Below are 15136 nucleotides of genomic sequence, written 5' to 3'. Positions count from 1 at the left end.
CAAACCAATTACATATATTTGCGTTTTTATAATATTCACTACCCATTAGCAATATGTATTAACATTTCATATTCTTTTTTCGATTGACCTTCCACTTCTGAACTCGTAGCTCTTTTTTTACTTTTTGATATAGTGGCATACAGAGCTCCGGGCCAAAAAGGCCTCTTTCTCTTTCATCATTAGTTTAAATTATGGTTGTTGGAAAATATTTGATTTAATTATTGTAAAAAATTATTTGTAATGGTACATGGCTGCAGTTAGGGGGATATTTAAATTTTAAGTGTGATTTTTTTCTGTTTAGTTTTGATATTTACATCGTACTGGGCGAGACAATTGATGGACGCATTTTCATGGGTTGGAATGCCCGAATAAAAATATTACGCGAGACTTAAGATGTGGTCTTTAAGTAGAGGGACTTCAGAGTCGGAGTCCCGGTGGAGCTGGAAAACCCTCATCCACTTGGGGGCTCCCAGGACTGCGAATGGCTTTATTTTGAAATATTTATAGTCGTTTTATTTGGGTCTTTTAAGCGTGGGCCCAGATTGGGCTTGCGTAGGTTAATTTTGGTCTTATCATCGATTTGTATATTAAGAGTTTATGTTTTTAAGATTATTTCTTATTTCTTTTGCATGTCAAGATGTAAAGGGCTGCAAGGGTTTTATTGGCTGAGTTTAGAGTTTCAGTGATATGCTTTTCCCAAGTTAGTTTACTGTCAAGGGTAATTCCGAGGTATTAAATATTTTTTAGCGAAGCTCTCTGGTATCACTGCTAACAAGAGGAAACAATACAAACAATTACAAGTGTCTGATTTCTCGATTACACTATTACATTGCCAGCTAAAAAGTAGGGCTTGGACTATCGATGGAGGTTTTGATTTATTGCTTGACATCTCCAGACACGAATTGGTGATACGTTTTATTTTTTCACATAATTATTATTCTCGTTTAAATATTACATCTTCTACTTGTTTTTCCTTGGCGCATTATAAATTTAAAATGGCACGTGTTTGACCGGCGTGCTCGCTCTCTCGCTCTCTCGCTCTCCACTTACACGCTCCATGCACGCTCCTAAGTGTGTCCTCTGCACTCGCCCTCCACTTATTCAAATCAGGTCAGTTGTATTCGATCTTCGAATGAATATAAATATGCGGAAAAAAACCGTTTGAAATAAAAGCAAGAATTTTATATATAAATGTGGTAAATTTACGAGAACAATTTTTTTTGTATTGAAACCAAAATCCAAATCACAGAAAGCTGAAAACTTCATTTAGAGCCGCAAAAAAATTTCATTGGGCCGTAGGTTGGGCATGCCTGTGCTACACAGTGGTGTTATAAAAATTGAACTTTAACAGAAAAGTTACATTTTTATGCAATTTTATGGAATTGACGGATGGAAAAAATCTTTTTCACATTTCCTCAACGAATTCCGATTACTTTTTCATAATTACATTACCCCTATAATCTTTTTTACGGGTACTAACTCTAATATTGTCTATGTTCGCATTTGGTGTCTATTACATTTATTTTTGTGTCTAGTCTATGAAACAAACTGTTCTAATGGAGGAGGGTTCTTTTCAGTCGTTTTATTTGGATTTATTATAAATTCGTCACCATTTCGATACTACGAGCTTCCTTGCGTAGTTGAAGGGCGATTTATATAAACACACAGTTAATATATCATAAGAAGACACCCCATCCAAGGTAAGTTCTTTCATTTGGTTATTTGTCACATTGTCAATTCATGCAAGGCCATAAGGTGAGTTTACTCAAAATGATCATTTGAGATGCATATTTGTTTATTTGAAGAGGTTTTTAATGTGTTTTATTCTTACTAGTGAAATGTGAAAATTCTAAATCGGTTTCGTTTTTACCAGTAGAGTTTGTATTCACCCGACATGTTTTGCCAAAAAATGTCGCGTTTTGGCCATATTTTGGATGCATTTTGCCCGCTCCCTTCTGAGCTAGAGCTGTCTATCGAATTTCAAAATTATAATTCATTGGTTAAATAACATTTTCTAATATGAATCTTTCGGTTAGTTTTTTCTTAAAAATTGCAGTTCATCTTGATCAGAAATGTAAATACCAATTGGCTTTGAAAAAATAGATATACAAGGGATTTATTTACTGGCTATTTTATGCCGGAGCCCGTCGTGTAGCAAGATCTTTATTTTCCAACAAATTGTAATTGAATGCCACCAACTGTCACAACGTGTTGGGTGGCCTGTCAGTTTTTGGTAATTTAATTTAGGTACCAAAAAGTACCTTTGAATACTTGTCAGTTGCTCTAGAGATAAAATTGTGACCTATCTAATGTAGAAGTCACCATATTGTTTCTGGGTATTTTTATGCCAGGGAATCTATAAAGAATATTAATTTCTGAGTGATTCATAAATTTGACGTGGGCTCTTAAAAGCTAGCTAGCCGAAGTCCCAGAAATAATGTACCTGCCAAAAAACAGAAATAAAACTCGTAATATATCAAACATTCGATTGTTCATCTCTATATATTATGATTTTAATATCCCCGCATTATTTCTGGATTTCTGTCCAACCACATAATATTTTTTTTTTCTTAGCTAGTCTTCTTACTCTATGCCCTTTCGATAAATTTATATCCAACAAGGCATCAAACTGCCTTAATGGCAGCCTTTCCCATTTTGAGCATTGAAAGTCTACAAAAGAAAATGTGGAAGCTTGGTTCTATTAGTGAAACTTTTAACGCAAAACAGTTTTATTCCCACAATAACAATAAATATAGTTTGGTTGGAAGAAATTGTCACCAGAAATAGTATTTATATGAAATGTAATAAGTAAATAATATTTAAAAATTAAATTTCCAGATGTCTGGCAGCCATAAAAACCAGTATAAAAGCACAGGACTCACTCCTGATGAGCTCCGGAGAAGAAGGGAAGAAGAAGGAATACAGCTGAGGAAACAGAGACGGGAACAGCAACTCTTCAAAAGACGGAATGTGACTCTTCCCCCCGCCAATGTGACTGATCTGTCTTTTCAGGTAATTATTATCTTTACAGCTGGTAGTTACTAAAAATCTAATTGTATGTAAGTATTATTGTTTGAAACTTTTTTTAGTCTCCGTAATTGTTTTAAAGCAATTAGTTTTTTTGTTTGTTTTGTAAATATGCGCGAATCTGTCACGCATAAAAAATACATTGATGATATACTATAATCGCAATCTCACCAAAGAAGAAACTGGTTATTGTGCTTGGTGAGCAAGTTACACTAATTATAAGGAAAATAGAATAACATTATGCAATAGGTATATATAATGGGAACAATTGAAACTTCTGGATCATCTATATGTGTAGGTGTAAATATATAGGATTCTGTTACATATATAGGATTCTGTTACATGCAATTAAGAGAGTAATTAGAAACATCTAATTAAAGTAGAGATGAATATAGACTAATAATAAATATAAAGAAAGGGAAAAACAAGCAATTATTTAGTTAATTATTCCTGACAAGTATAACTTCAGTTTGAAGATATCCTCTACTCGAGGCACCCTGAAATCTGCGAATAATAATAATAATAATATCCATTCGTTATTTCGGCTACTGGCATTATACCTAGCTCTCTAATTAAAAATATAGGCGTATTAGATCTTTCAAAAAAATTATATATAAAGATGCAAAAGTCGGTCATTTTGAATACATGTAGGATAACAAAAGACTTTTTAAATATTTATGTTGAGGGATCAGTAGGATTTATAGGCCCCGTTAGAAGTTCTACCGAGCCGAACCCTCTGATATGAAAATATCTGGAGTCGGTGAATTATTTTCCCATTTGATCTCTGGTGAGTTGACGTGTTGTTCTTGTATTGTTTTGTATTTATTTTGCTTATATAATGCACTTACATAATGTTGATTGACTAGATGATCATTTCGTCACCTTAAAGCAATAGTGGGATATCTTGAAAAATGCTGTTCTGAGATAATAGGACTTTTAGGTTTGCGTGAGCTCTAGCAGCATCGAATTAACTAATCTTGCAGATTAATGATATAGTATAAGAGAGGTAAATTATTTAAAATCAACACAAAATTGTAATAATAGAAAAATAATTAATTTTTTCATACTAATTTTGACAAAGTATACGTAAATCTGGAAATATCTCACTGTTGCGTGGAGTGTTTGGTAATCATCTCAAATTATCTCAGTGTAGCATAGTAATAATATTACGAGTTTAGATGGATAAATGAATTAATAATTGTTCCTCGGGAGATTTTTTCAATGTGTACGACTGTTTCAGGCTAGTAATTGCTTTAAATAATTAATAATTGCTTAAAATAATTAATAATTCTTATTTCTGCATGTTTTTCCATGATGTTTATAATCATAAATACATTTTCAACAGTACACACCCACCTACTCCTATAGTTTGTCAATACGACAATTGACGATAGTAAGGTGGAATAAAAATGAAAAAATATATATTTGTGCTTATAAATTTATTTATGAGAAGCGTTATGTAATGTATGTAACAAAAATAACAGAAAAACCTTAAGGATAAAAGTATGTAACAAAATTAACAGAAAACCAAGAATAAAAAGTAGGTATGTATCAAAAATAACAGAAAACCTTTAGAATAAAGGTATGTAATTTTTTTTACAGAAAACTTTAAGAACAAAAAAATAAAACAAATATGTGTTGATTCCCTGGAAACCTACAATGAACCTTCATCGTTATTTTCTTCTTGTACATCGCAGTCTGTATTAGCAGTATTAATTAATTCAAAACAAATTATGAGGTTTTTTTGGTATAGCACCACTTTGGCAAACAAATAAGAAATCACGATTTTTATTCGGTGGAATTGTAGGTGGAACTGTATAGTGTATAAGCTGGTCCTAGAATTATACTATTCTCATTCCGAACATTCTTTAGTCGCTCTCTCACATTAATGCTCTGATTAAATGGATCCTCGGTGTAGGTGCTTTTGTATTTGATAACTAACGATTCGTCTTTAGTGATCTGTAAAATCTTAACTTTATTCCAAATACATTTATTTTTGTCCATGTTTATTGAGAAATTTTTTCCAGTATTCTCACATACCTTCTTCCAGTCAATGAAGTCCGTTGTTTCCATTTCTGTTAACTTATAACGAGGTTCATTCTTCTTGGAACACTTTATGATCATCGCTAACTCCGTTGGAATAAATATTAGGCCTTGTTTTAAAATCCTGACCTTTTCTCTGTCGATGCAATAATTAATGGAGTCTCCTTTGTTCTCTGAGTGCCCAACAATTAGGTATATATGGGTAATGATTTGAATATCAAGTGTTCATAGTGCATGCATGTACATAGAAAATAAATAAAATTGTTTTTATTCTGTGCCACACGGTTATCAGAATAAAAGATCACTTCCCGTTTCCCTTGGCAAAGGTCTTTTAAAAATGTGTACACGCAGGTAGATATTTCAATTGCGCATCTTTTAGCTACACCCTCATGCCGCATGTAACAATGGCCCTGTCGTGTTTGGTATTGTAAATACAGAAGTTATAACGTTTAACTTGCTCTTATAAAAAAATAGATATATTGCCATTTGGCAACGGCATAACAGCTTGAAAGTCATAAATGGCAACTACAGTATCATCAGTGGTCTTGGTAATGTTTTTATCTTTTTCTTGTCGAGATAGCTTTACATTCTGAATGTGTTCAGAATATTATTATTTTTTCTAATATCTCATTTGCAGTACTATAGTTGTATTATACACAAAATCCACAAAGGTTCTTTTTTGGTTAAAAAAAATATATATTGAATTTGGTATTGAATTGTATGTAGAGTGTGTAACATAGAGATAGACCTACCGAGACACACTTCTATTTGTACAAATTGTACATCTTTTGGATATTTGGAGATCCGAGATGATCTTGCACGATAATAGTGCGATTCCACTCTACTAAAGCTGTTGATGTGATTCATAACACCATCAACTAAATCATCCTTTTGCAGGAAGCTGTCTGTTTTCTTTTTTAATGCAGTGCTTATGGTATTATTGCTTATATCTAAGGTTGCCATAAAAAAATCTTACACATACGTATGTTATGTCCATCTCTCTCAAAATAATAACCACTATTAGCTAGCATTCATGGAATCATAAATATTAAAATATTTTAATCGATCAACTTCCAAAACAGATTCAGAACATTTGTATTTACAATTAGTACACAGTACAGGCTTAATTTGTTTTGCTCTGCGTATTTTTCCTGACTTTGCTACATACTCCTGACCAGTATTCACCTTCAGTTTATTTATGTTTCTCTTCCAAGATCACCCAACTTGTTGAAAACTATAGAGCTACAGTGAGACAATAAATTTATTTCAGTATTTTAAACGACCTTTTGAAAGCAACAGTGGGACAACATCAATATCTCAGTGTTGCTCTGAGTGACCGAACATTTCAATACTGAGATTTTACTTGTAACACTGGCAATTTTTTTTTTACAAAATATTCCAGTAATGCATCATGTAGAGCTCAAAATTTTACATCGAACTGCATACTTATCTCAAAAGTGTATTTTTCGAAGATATCCCACTATTGCTTTAAGGTGACGATTTGTGGAAAAGTGAGTGGAAGGGTTAAGTTTTTCCTTTGGGGAAGATTTAACCCGGACAACTAAATCGGAAGTTAAATTAATAATAATAAAAAAGTTTATTTGACAATAATTTTTACATGTTTGCATATAGTTAGTATACATACATTTAGAATACATACATATTGCCAAAAGGGCAACTGCTCAGCTGTACATTCCGGATTTCTCCGGGAATGTAGCTGGTTTTCAGCAGTGCCTTTAATATAATGTGTTATAAATCGTTTAATTTAAATAAAACATTTTAATTAATAATAATAATTCAATTTTTCAATTAATAATAATTTAATTTAATTTTTAATTAATAATTTAAATAAAACATCAAAATTCAAACTATTAATTTATTTATTGTTTTTGTGTTTAATTCGTAGAACTCCATTTAATTTTTTTTTATAAATTTAATTTAGATTAAATTTGAAAATATTATTATTAAGTTCTGCAAGTGTTTTACAAGGCTTAAGGTGGCTTAAAGTGGCTTAAAGTGGCTTACAAGGCCATTTTCAAACTGTGCCTTGAAAATGGCCTTGTAAGCCGAAACAGCTGTCACAATAATAAAAAACTAAAACACTTGCAGAACTTAATAATAATATTTTCAAATTTAATCTAAATTAAATTTATAAAAAAAAATTCAAACTAATTCAATAAATCAAATATAAAAAAAATACAAATTTCTTTAAAATAAAATAAAATATAAATTCAGGATTAAATTTACATAAAATACACAGATAAAATAAAATAAAAAATAATCACAAGTAGGTGTCCCTTTCATTTTAAATTCGATCAATTATGATGTTGTGCGGTTGACTGTGCTGTCAGCAACCATTCGCTGCAGAGCTTCTTAAAGCACTGCAACGATGTTGTTGTTCGAATAGGCAGTGGTATTTTATTCCAAAGTTTTGACGATGAGTAGCTAAAACTACCCTCAAAAACAGCAGTTTTATGTTTGGGGAGAACAAGTAAATGGTCTCTTTGGCGTGTACTATGTGCATGTGAGTCACGGGACCACTGCAGTCTGTCAAACAGATAGGAAGGAACCTTTGAATTCATCAAGTTGAACAGTTGACACATTTGATGTAACTTCCTTCTGTTCGACATATTCAGTATTCGATGCCGATACAGGTAAGGCGAGATATGCTCGCGTCTCGGGACATTATAGCAATATCGGACACATGCATTTTGGACTCGTTGTACTTGTTTTTGGGTTTTTTTCAATAAAGATGGACCGTAAACTGAGTCTCCATAGTCCAATATTGAGAGAACAAGACTATCAGTAATAATCTTGCGTAGTTTCACTGATATGTTATCTCTTATATTGTACAATAGACGAAGCCTCGAGTAGCACCACTGTGACCTGTTTTTAACATGTTCCTCATACCTCAATCTACCGTCCACCATTATTCCAAGGTTGCGCGCAGCATCAACAAAGGGAACGGTGGTTTCATGTATTTTTACAACATGTCCTCCATTTCTTACGCATGATATTTTTTGCTTAGTTCCCATTAATAAAGCAACAGTTTTTTGAGGATTGAGAAGTAACGCATGCTCCTTTGCCCAACTACAAACTCTACGTAGGTCACCATTTACCATATCCACTGCCACATGAATTTTACTTACGTCAAACGATAAATATAGTTGTGTGTCATCAGCATACATGTGCGAGCCACAGTGTTCAATAGATTGCATCATGTCAGCGGTATATATAGCAAAAAGCAATGGCCCTAGTATCATAGAATAGCGTTTCTGTTGGATATGTGGAGGGTTTCTTTAGATTTACTTTGATGATTAGCTTCTGTACCACTTTGATTGGGGTTAGAATATTGTTGTATGACCCCCCCATCCAATAATTCCATATTGAATTAATGACTGGAATAGTGAGTAGGTTAACTAACTAAGGACGGGTTGTTTCGGAGTATTTGAACAATTCATCAAATTTCAACATTCATTTCTGGGATCTGTGAAAGTCCAATTCAAGTTCTGTTATTATATCGTTATAGGCTAGTTGCTTGACAAAACTGAAATAAAAACAGAACTTGAAAAAATCTTTCACAGAACTTGAAAATCAACGTTGAAATTTGATGAATTGTTCAAATACTCCGAAACAACCCGTCCTTACTCTTTTTAGGTTACTGAGTTTTAAAATATGTCTTAATTTTATGAATATATATACACACTTTCTGATACGCTTAACCAATTCACAGATATATGGCTCTTTCACTTCATATGTTGTTCCATTATTACTCCGAGATATTTAATTTCTGATATTGAGTTCAATATTGAACTGCCTTGGAGACATGTGTTTTTATTACATTTGGTATTGTGAATAATTATTTTAGTGTTAGGGAGTGTTCTTAGTTTATTAATTGAGAAATGTATGTAGTATATTTTGTTAGTGTTCAATGAGAGAAGATTTTTTTCAAACCATTGTTTTAAGGTGTTCATGCTATTATTTGCTTGTTGGTTTACTACATTCCAGTCGATCCCATTTACTATGATAGCTTTGTCGTCGGCATATGATATTATGTTTGCGTTAATTGGTAGTTTGAAAATATCCTTGGTATAAATTATAAATAGTAGGGGGCCTAGGACTGTGCCTTGCGGTATGCCGAAATTACTTGTTAGTGGTAGACTAAGTGAGTAGTTTGTCTTGACTACTTGGTATAGTTCAAATAAATAACTTTTTATCCATTTTAGAGCTCTATCGTTTATCCCAACACAGTTAAATTTTTTTATAAGTTTAATATGAGAAATATTATCGAAAGCTTTTTAAGATCTATGAAGATTCCGAGGCATTTCAAAGATTTTTCTAATGTATCCTGAACTATGTTCGATAATTTGGCAATTGCATCTTGGGTACTTCTATTTTACATAAATCCGTATTGGTTGCCGTGAATTACGTTATTTTTGTTAATAAATTAGAAACATCTATTGTATACCATACAACAACCGTAAAGTTTAGATTTATTTTAATTATCAGGTCACAGTAAATTAGTGAGGAACTAGATTAGTATAGGATAGTTTCTGTTGACTTATATTTTATGGATCATATGTCTCAAATTCTATGGTTTTCCCGTGATACGTCTCTTAACCCCTAAAGCCTCTGACATTTTGCAATGTACTGCTCTTAGAAGAATTGTCAGAATACAAATTCCGCAGAAAAAAATTTCACAAAACATTTGATTGTGGATAAATTAGCTGTTTCTGAATGTTTTAATTACAAAATGAAATACTGTCCTTGAAAGCAGATGAAAGACTTTCAGATTTTAATATTACAAATTGACAAATGCAATTAAAAATATAAAAATTTAGAACTCGAATGAAGATAAGCTTTTTAAGTGCCTAACCGTTGGTTTTTATTTTGTAAACTGTAATTACTATTTTACATGAAACTAAAAAAAACGTCTTTAAATAGACAAAGGTATTACAAAAATTATTGTCACTTAACTTTTTTCTTTTAGAAATTTTTTATTTTATTTAAAAACTATCTGTACCTCGCCACGCGTTGCTGTGGCTCAGTTTGTCTGCAAATAGAGAAACAATAGCGCGTGTTTGCTTTTATGTCCAACAGATGGCAGTGTTTTCCAAAAAAGCATGTTTTACCTGTCACGGGTTACATCTATATAATATAGGTTTATAAAAAAACACGCTTATTCGAAGGCAAAGTTGTGTCAAAATTTCAAATCAATTGGTGAAGAACTTTCGGAGATTTAAGATTTTGTACAAACGAACATTAAATTTTTTATTTATTTAGATTTGCCAAACTTGACATATATTTTAAATGCTAAATGTTGTTTCGCAGAATTATTTTTAAATTTTCAGGAGCGTTAGCACAAACTTAAAGTGCGGTATTCTCTCTTTCTAACACTGTTTAATTCATATTTCTCACCATAATACTATATGAGATAGCATAACTTTTATGAGACCGTGGGATATATACCACCTATAAAGACTCGAAATGTTTGTTTTTTGTCTGTGAAGAATATCTCCAAAAATTGCCCAAGGTTAAATCATGTTAAAGTTTATAACATAACAAAATGAAAGAATCTATAGTTTTATTAACTTAACATGTAATGTCTGTGTTTCCAGGATGATATGAATGGCGCCGCTGCCTCTGGTGGTATCACCCAAGCCATGGTGGACGCCCTATACAGCGAGAGTGTCGAGGACCAGGTCACAGCCACACAAAAATTCCGCAAACTCCTCAGCCGGGAGCCGCACCCTCCCATCGATGAGGTCATCAAAACGGGAATCGTCCCGCGGTTCGTTGAGCTACTACAGAACAATTCTAATTGCACCTTACAGGTTGGTTATAGTGTGACTTCCAATATTTAAGTGTTATATTAATCATTTTACAGTCCACAACTGCTGAGCCAGAATGGGTAGTTTCTCAGCCTCATTCTCGTGTCAATGGAAAAGCACGTGACATTTGTTTCTTTCCCTCACTTAATCTGGGTCGCTTCAAGAGCCGCACTAACAAATCCCTTCCTCCATCCCATTTCTCATTTTAATTTAACAAACATATTAATGGGAGCTATATGAACATTGGCACTAACGGAGTACTCAAATACAAATTTATTTTGTCTAGACTTCGCTTTAAAACTTACCACGTATAAGTTAAGGCATTTTAGCGATCGATATTTTAACCTTCTAAATTAGTGATATGTACATTTATCAATCAACATTTAAACATTTAGAGTAAAGTTTAGAGGTTGTGAATGCTAGAGTATGTACCTGAATCTGCATTGCATTTTTGGTGTGGAAATAATATTATTGTAAAGAATTGAAAAAGTTTACTTTTTAAGTATTTGTTTCACTCGATCGTGCTGTATTTTCATCGTGCGTCCTGGCCTGCGATTCTGGAGTTAAACGATCAATCGTTTTCGTATGCGCCGTCTTCGAGTGAAAAACTACTAGTCGTCGCGACTAACTTTTTCGAATGTTTCAATTTTACGTATTCTTGAGCGTCGAACGGTCGAAGTTGGTAGAAGAGATGATTATATTGGCACCCCCGTGAATATTGTCCATGTTCCTGATGTTTTTGGGATTTCTATGGTGTGACTGTCAAACAGACAACAGTTATTCGTTATTCAAAACAGAAATGGCTGCGGGACATATTACAAATTGCCAAAAGCAACTCTTAATTAAGCTTGTAAGCTCCGATAAAGACTTAGTAAGTGGGAAATTTTCACCCACTTTTACATTTGCGGAATCCGCGCGGTAAAACAAAAATTGACAGCTAGACTAGATTTTGACAGCCAATTCCATAGAAACGCCAACAACCTACCACTCGCTGCCCTGTTTCTACTGGTTGTACCCAGTAGATGTTGTGTGGAATGACTTTTGACGTTTGGCGTCAAAGTATGTACCTTCGACCAATTTCGGGAATAGCAACGACGACCAACGTACGTACTTTCGACGGCGATTACGAGCGCCCTCGATTCAGGAATAGAGCCCCTGGACTTCTTCTATCATTCACTTCCACGTAATGCATTCCCTTACACCTCTTTCTTCGTTCATCACATATGCCTATTTTTGTTACTGTTAAAAAAATACATTATATAGACTTTAATTTGACTCCATATCTCATTCCAGGGTATCTATTCCCCAGTCTCGATCGCTCGCAATTTCCGCCGAAAGTACATACACTGGTAGAGTTTGTTATTCTTGAGTCTCACCGAAAGTACATACTACACGCCATACGTCAAAATTCATTCGACTTAAACAACGAGTGGGTCGAAGCAGTAGAGATCGGCAAAACTGTCAAAATCTCATTGCATCCTGGTGAATTGCCTTATACAAAAAAAAAAGATAGTTTCCCGCGCGCTTTTCGAAGTTGGTATCGGATTCGTTTAGTTCTGCAAAGTTGTTTTAACCATTTTTCTGGCATTTCGATATGTATCCACCACCGCCATTCATCTCAGAAAAGTGCGGTAGCAAATAAAAACGTTGACAGAACGAAGCGGCAACGGTTTGTTTTTGACATTTCAAATTAACTCCATAGAAACCTCAAACACATCAGAAACATAGACAATATTCACAGGGTTGCCAACACAGTCATCTCTTCAACCGTGCGACACTCAAGAATGTATAAATAATATAGAACTTATGACAAAAGTCATAGAGATTTTCGTTTGTAGATGGCGCATAGCGAGTAATTCGTGGTAGAGACTCTGGAATAGATACCCAGTGCAGAGATAATGGTAATGATAAAATATTCCTCAGGCGTCCCTAACTTTTTCTACCATTCATTACTATATACCACATTGCTACTATTAAAAAACTCTCTAAATACTGGTAAGAACACACTTTGAAGTTTTCAGCGAAATCAAAATGGTAGTTTTTCAGTTTGTACGGCACACACACGTATGGATATTGCTTTTTATTTATATTCAGTCTAATTAATGAAATAAAATATTATAATCATCACTCTTTATGTCTAGATGTACGATTGTCATAAAATGTAACATTCCATAACCTGACTGTTCTTCTCCAGTCCTCAAACCTTCTCATCCTATGATGGAGGATTTGTTATTTTCAATGAAGTTCGTCCACCCCGGCTTGCTATCTAAAATAAGAAATGTTTCTAGTTTGAAGCCGCCTGGGCTCTGACCAACATAGCCTCGGGAACGTCAGCGCAGACCCGCATGGTGATGGAGGCGGGGGCTGTTGGCGTGTTTGTGGCGCTGCTGGGCTCCACGCACGAGGATGTGTGCGAGCAGGCCGTGTGGGCCCTCGGCAACATCGCCGGGGACTCCCCCTTCTGCCGGGATCACGTGCTGAATGCGGGGATACTTCCTCCGTTGCTGCAGTGAGTGATACCCCTCCATTTGATTGAAGTCAACAATTTACATGAGACCTTTCGAACCCCCCAGGCCTGTCAATGATAATGATTATTTTTTCGACTTAAAAACTTATTTTTATGTGGTTATGTCTCCAGTGGCTGTATTATATTATGAAATTTCAAACATTGCACAAATAGATAGCTAAAATGATAAAATCATTTTTAAATACAATAAGAGAGATGTTTCTTTAAATATGTCCTAACAACTGCTTAATTTAGTATGTATATAATTTGTAGGTTGCTGGATAAATCATCCTCCAGACTCTCGATGACCAGGAACGCCGTGTGGGCCTTGTCAAACCTCTGCAGGGGTAAAAACCCTCCACCAGATTTTGAGAAAGTGTCTCCAGGTTAGTGACCATTACGTAATATGTATACATGGTGTCCGGAAACTCGTAGTACAAGCGGGAAACTGGTGAATCTACATCACATTTGGAGTCGATTTTGTAGTATAATTTTTTTTGATTTGAGTTTTCGTTTTCGAGTAAATCGAGTCAGAAGTTGATTTTTTTTTTGATCAAATTCTTATAAATTATTACTGAAGATCAAAGTACCCAACTAATTAAAACTATTTAAAAATTTAAAAGTAAAACAAATAATGACGAAAAAATTTGAACCCTGAAATAGCCGAAAAATATATTTTTTTTTTTTTTTTTTTATAAAAATGCTCAAATCAAAAAACTTTATGTTTATTTGGGTTCCCCGTGTGGTATACATTCTCCAGTTTCCGGCTTGTACTACGAGTTTCCGGACACCATGTATATAGTCAATTCTGGTTTCTCCTATATGTTTACTCACTATTAGTAACTGTCTGGAGTCAGTGGTACTGTGGCATCTCCATTGGGCTATGTCGTACGGCTAGTGGAAAGGGGAAGGAGATGGGGATGATGAAGGCGGGGAAATGCTTGGCTATTCAGATCTGGTCATCAAACACGGCTAAGACCATTTCAGGCAATGTTATTACTACACACTTAGTCCAAGTTCTAACACTCTCTTTTCAATTTTCTTAACCCGTGGCTGTTGCATTATGTGGTCCTTGCGGATGTCTCATATGTAAATGAAGTTCCACTAAAACCCGTACCGTTGGATTATGCGGTTGTTTCGCATCACTCAAAGGGTCAGAGAAAGTTTGTTTATTTCAAGGCAAGTTTGAATGACATACATCAAAGTGTACTAACTGCAGACGGTCCATCCTCCACTCTAGGGCCCTGCAATTGTATGGTTGATTTGCACAATAAAAACTGTTGGTAAGAGATCAGACACTGCTTTAAATTGGTTAGGTAAGTTTTTAGATTCTCACGGCCAAAAGCATTTTTGTTGTTTGTTTTCATCTTCGGATCTACCGGATCTGCCCTGATGATGGACACTGCAACGCTGTCCGAAACGTCGGCTAAAGAAGGAGTTAGCGCAACACGGCATAACACCCCAAAAACAAACAACAAAACTGCTTTAAATTGTTTATCTCCTGGAGGACATCACTTGTGATAACAATTTGAACTGCGCGGCGATTTCATCGATCTAAGCAACCTAGCGAAGTCGTTATAGAGCAAAAGTATTTTTACAACTGACTACTACATTTTTACAGCGCCCTTGAGGTGATTTTTCACAAAAACGGCGCTCTACAAATTATCCAATTATTATTATTATTATTGACTGCGGCGACAAAACGCCCAGGAGCAGATTTGAACATGAT

The 15136-nt window shown here is 34.4% G+C and overlaps 1 protein-coding gene across 2 annotated transcripts in view; it reads left to right on the top strand.

The window, feature by feature from the left end:
• Nucleotides 1-1540: 1540 nt before the first annotated feature.
• The window catches only part of Kap-alpha1 (karyopherin alpha1), a 28309-nt gene continuing 14713 nt past the window's right edge, over nt 1541-15136 (top strand). For both annotated transcript variants that reach the window (XM_089632353.1, XM_089632352.1), the window contains exons 1-5: nt 1541-1700; nt 2839-3012; nt 10689-10904; nt 13190-13410; nt 13681-13793. In XM_089632353.1, coding sequence (XP_089488479.1) covers nt 2839-3012; nt 10689-10904; nt 13190-13410; nt 13681-13793 — 724 coding nt within the window. In that variant the 5' untranslated portion in view covers nt 1541-1700. The remainder of the gene's footprint in view (nt 1701-2838; nt 3013-10688; nt 10905-13189; nt 13411-13680; nt 13794-15136) is intronic.

This window comes from Hesperophylax consimilis, chromosome 6 (assembly GCF_061612785.1).
Source record: "Hesperophylax consimilis isolate HC1 chromosome 6, BYU_Hcon_1.0, whole genome shotgun sequence".
NCBI classification, from domain to species: Eukaryota; Metazoa; Arthropoda; class Insecta; order Trichoptera; family Limnephilidae; genus Hesperophylax; species Hesperophylax consimilis.
The sequence above is the reverse complement of the archived record's forward strand: the minus strand, read 5'-3'. Positions and strand labels throughout refer to the sequence as shown.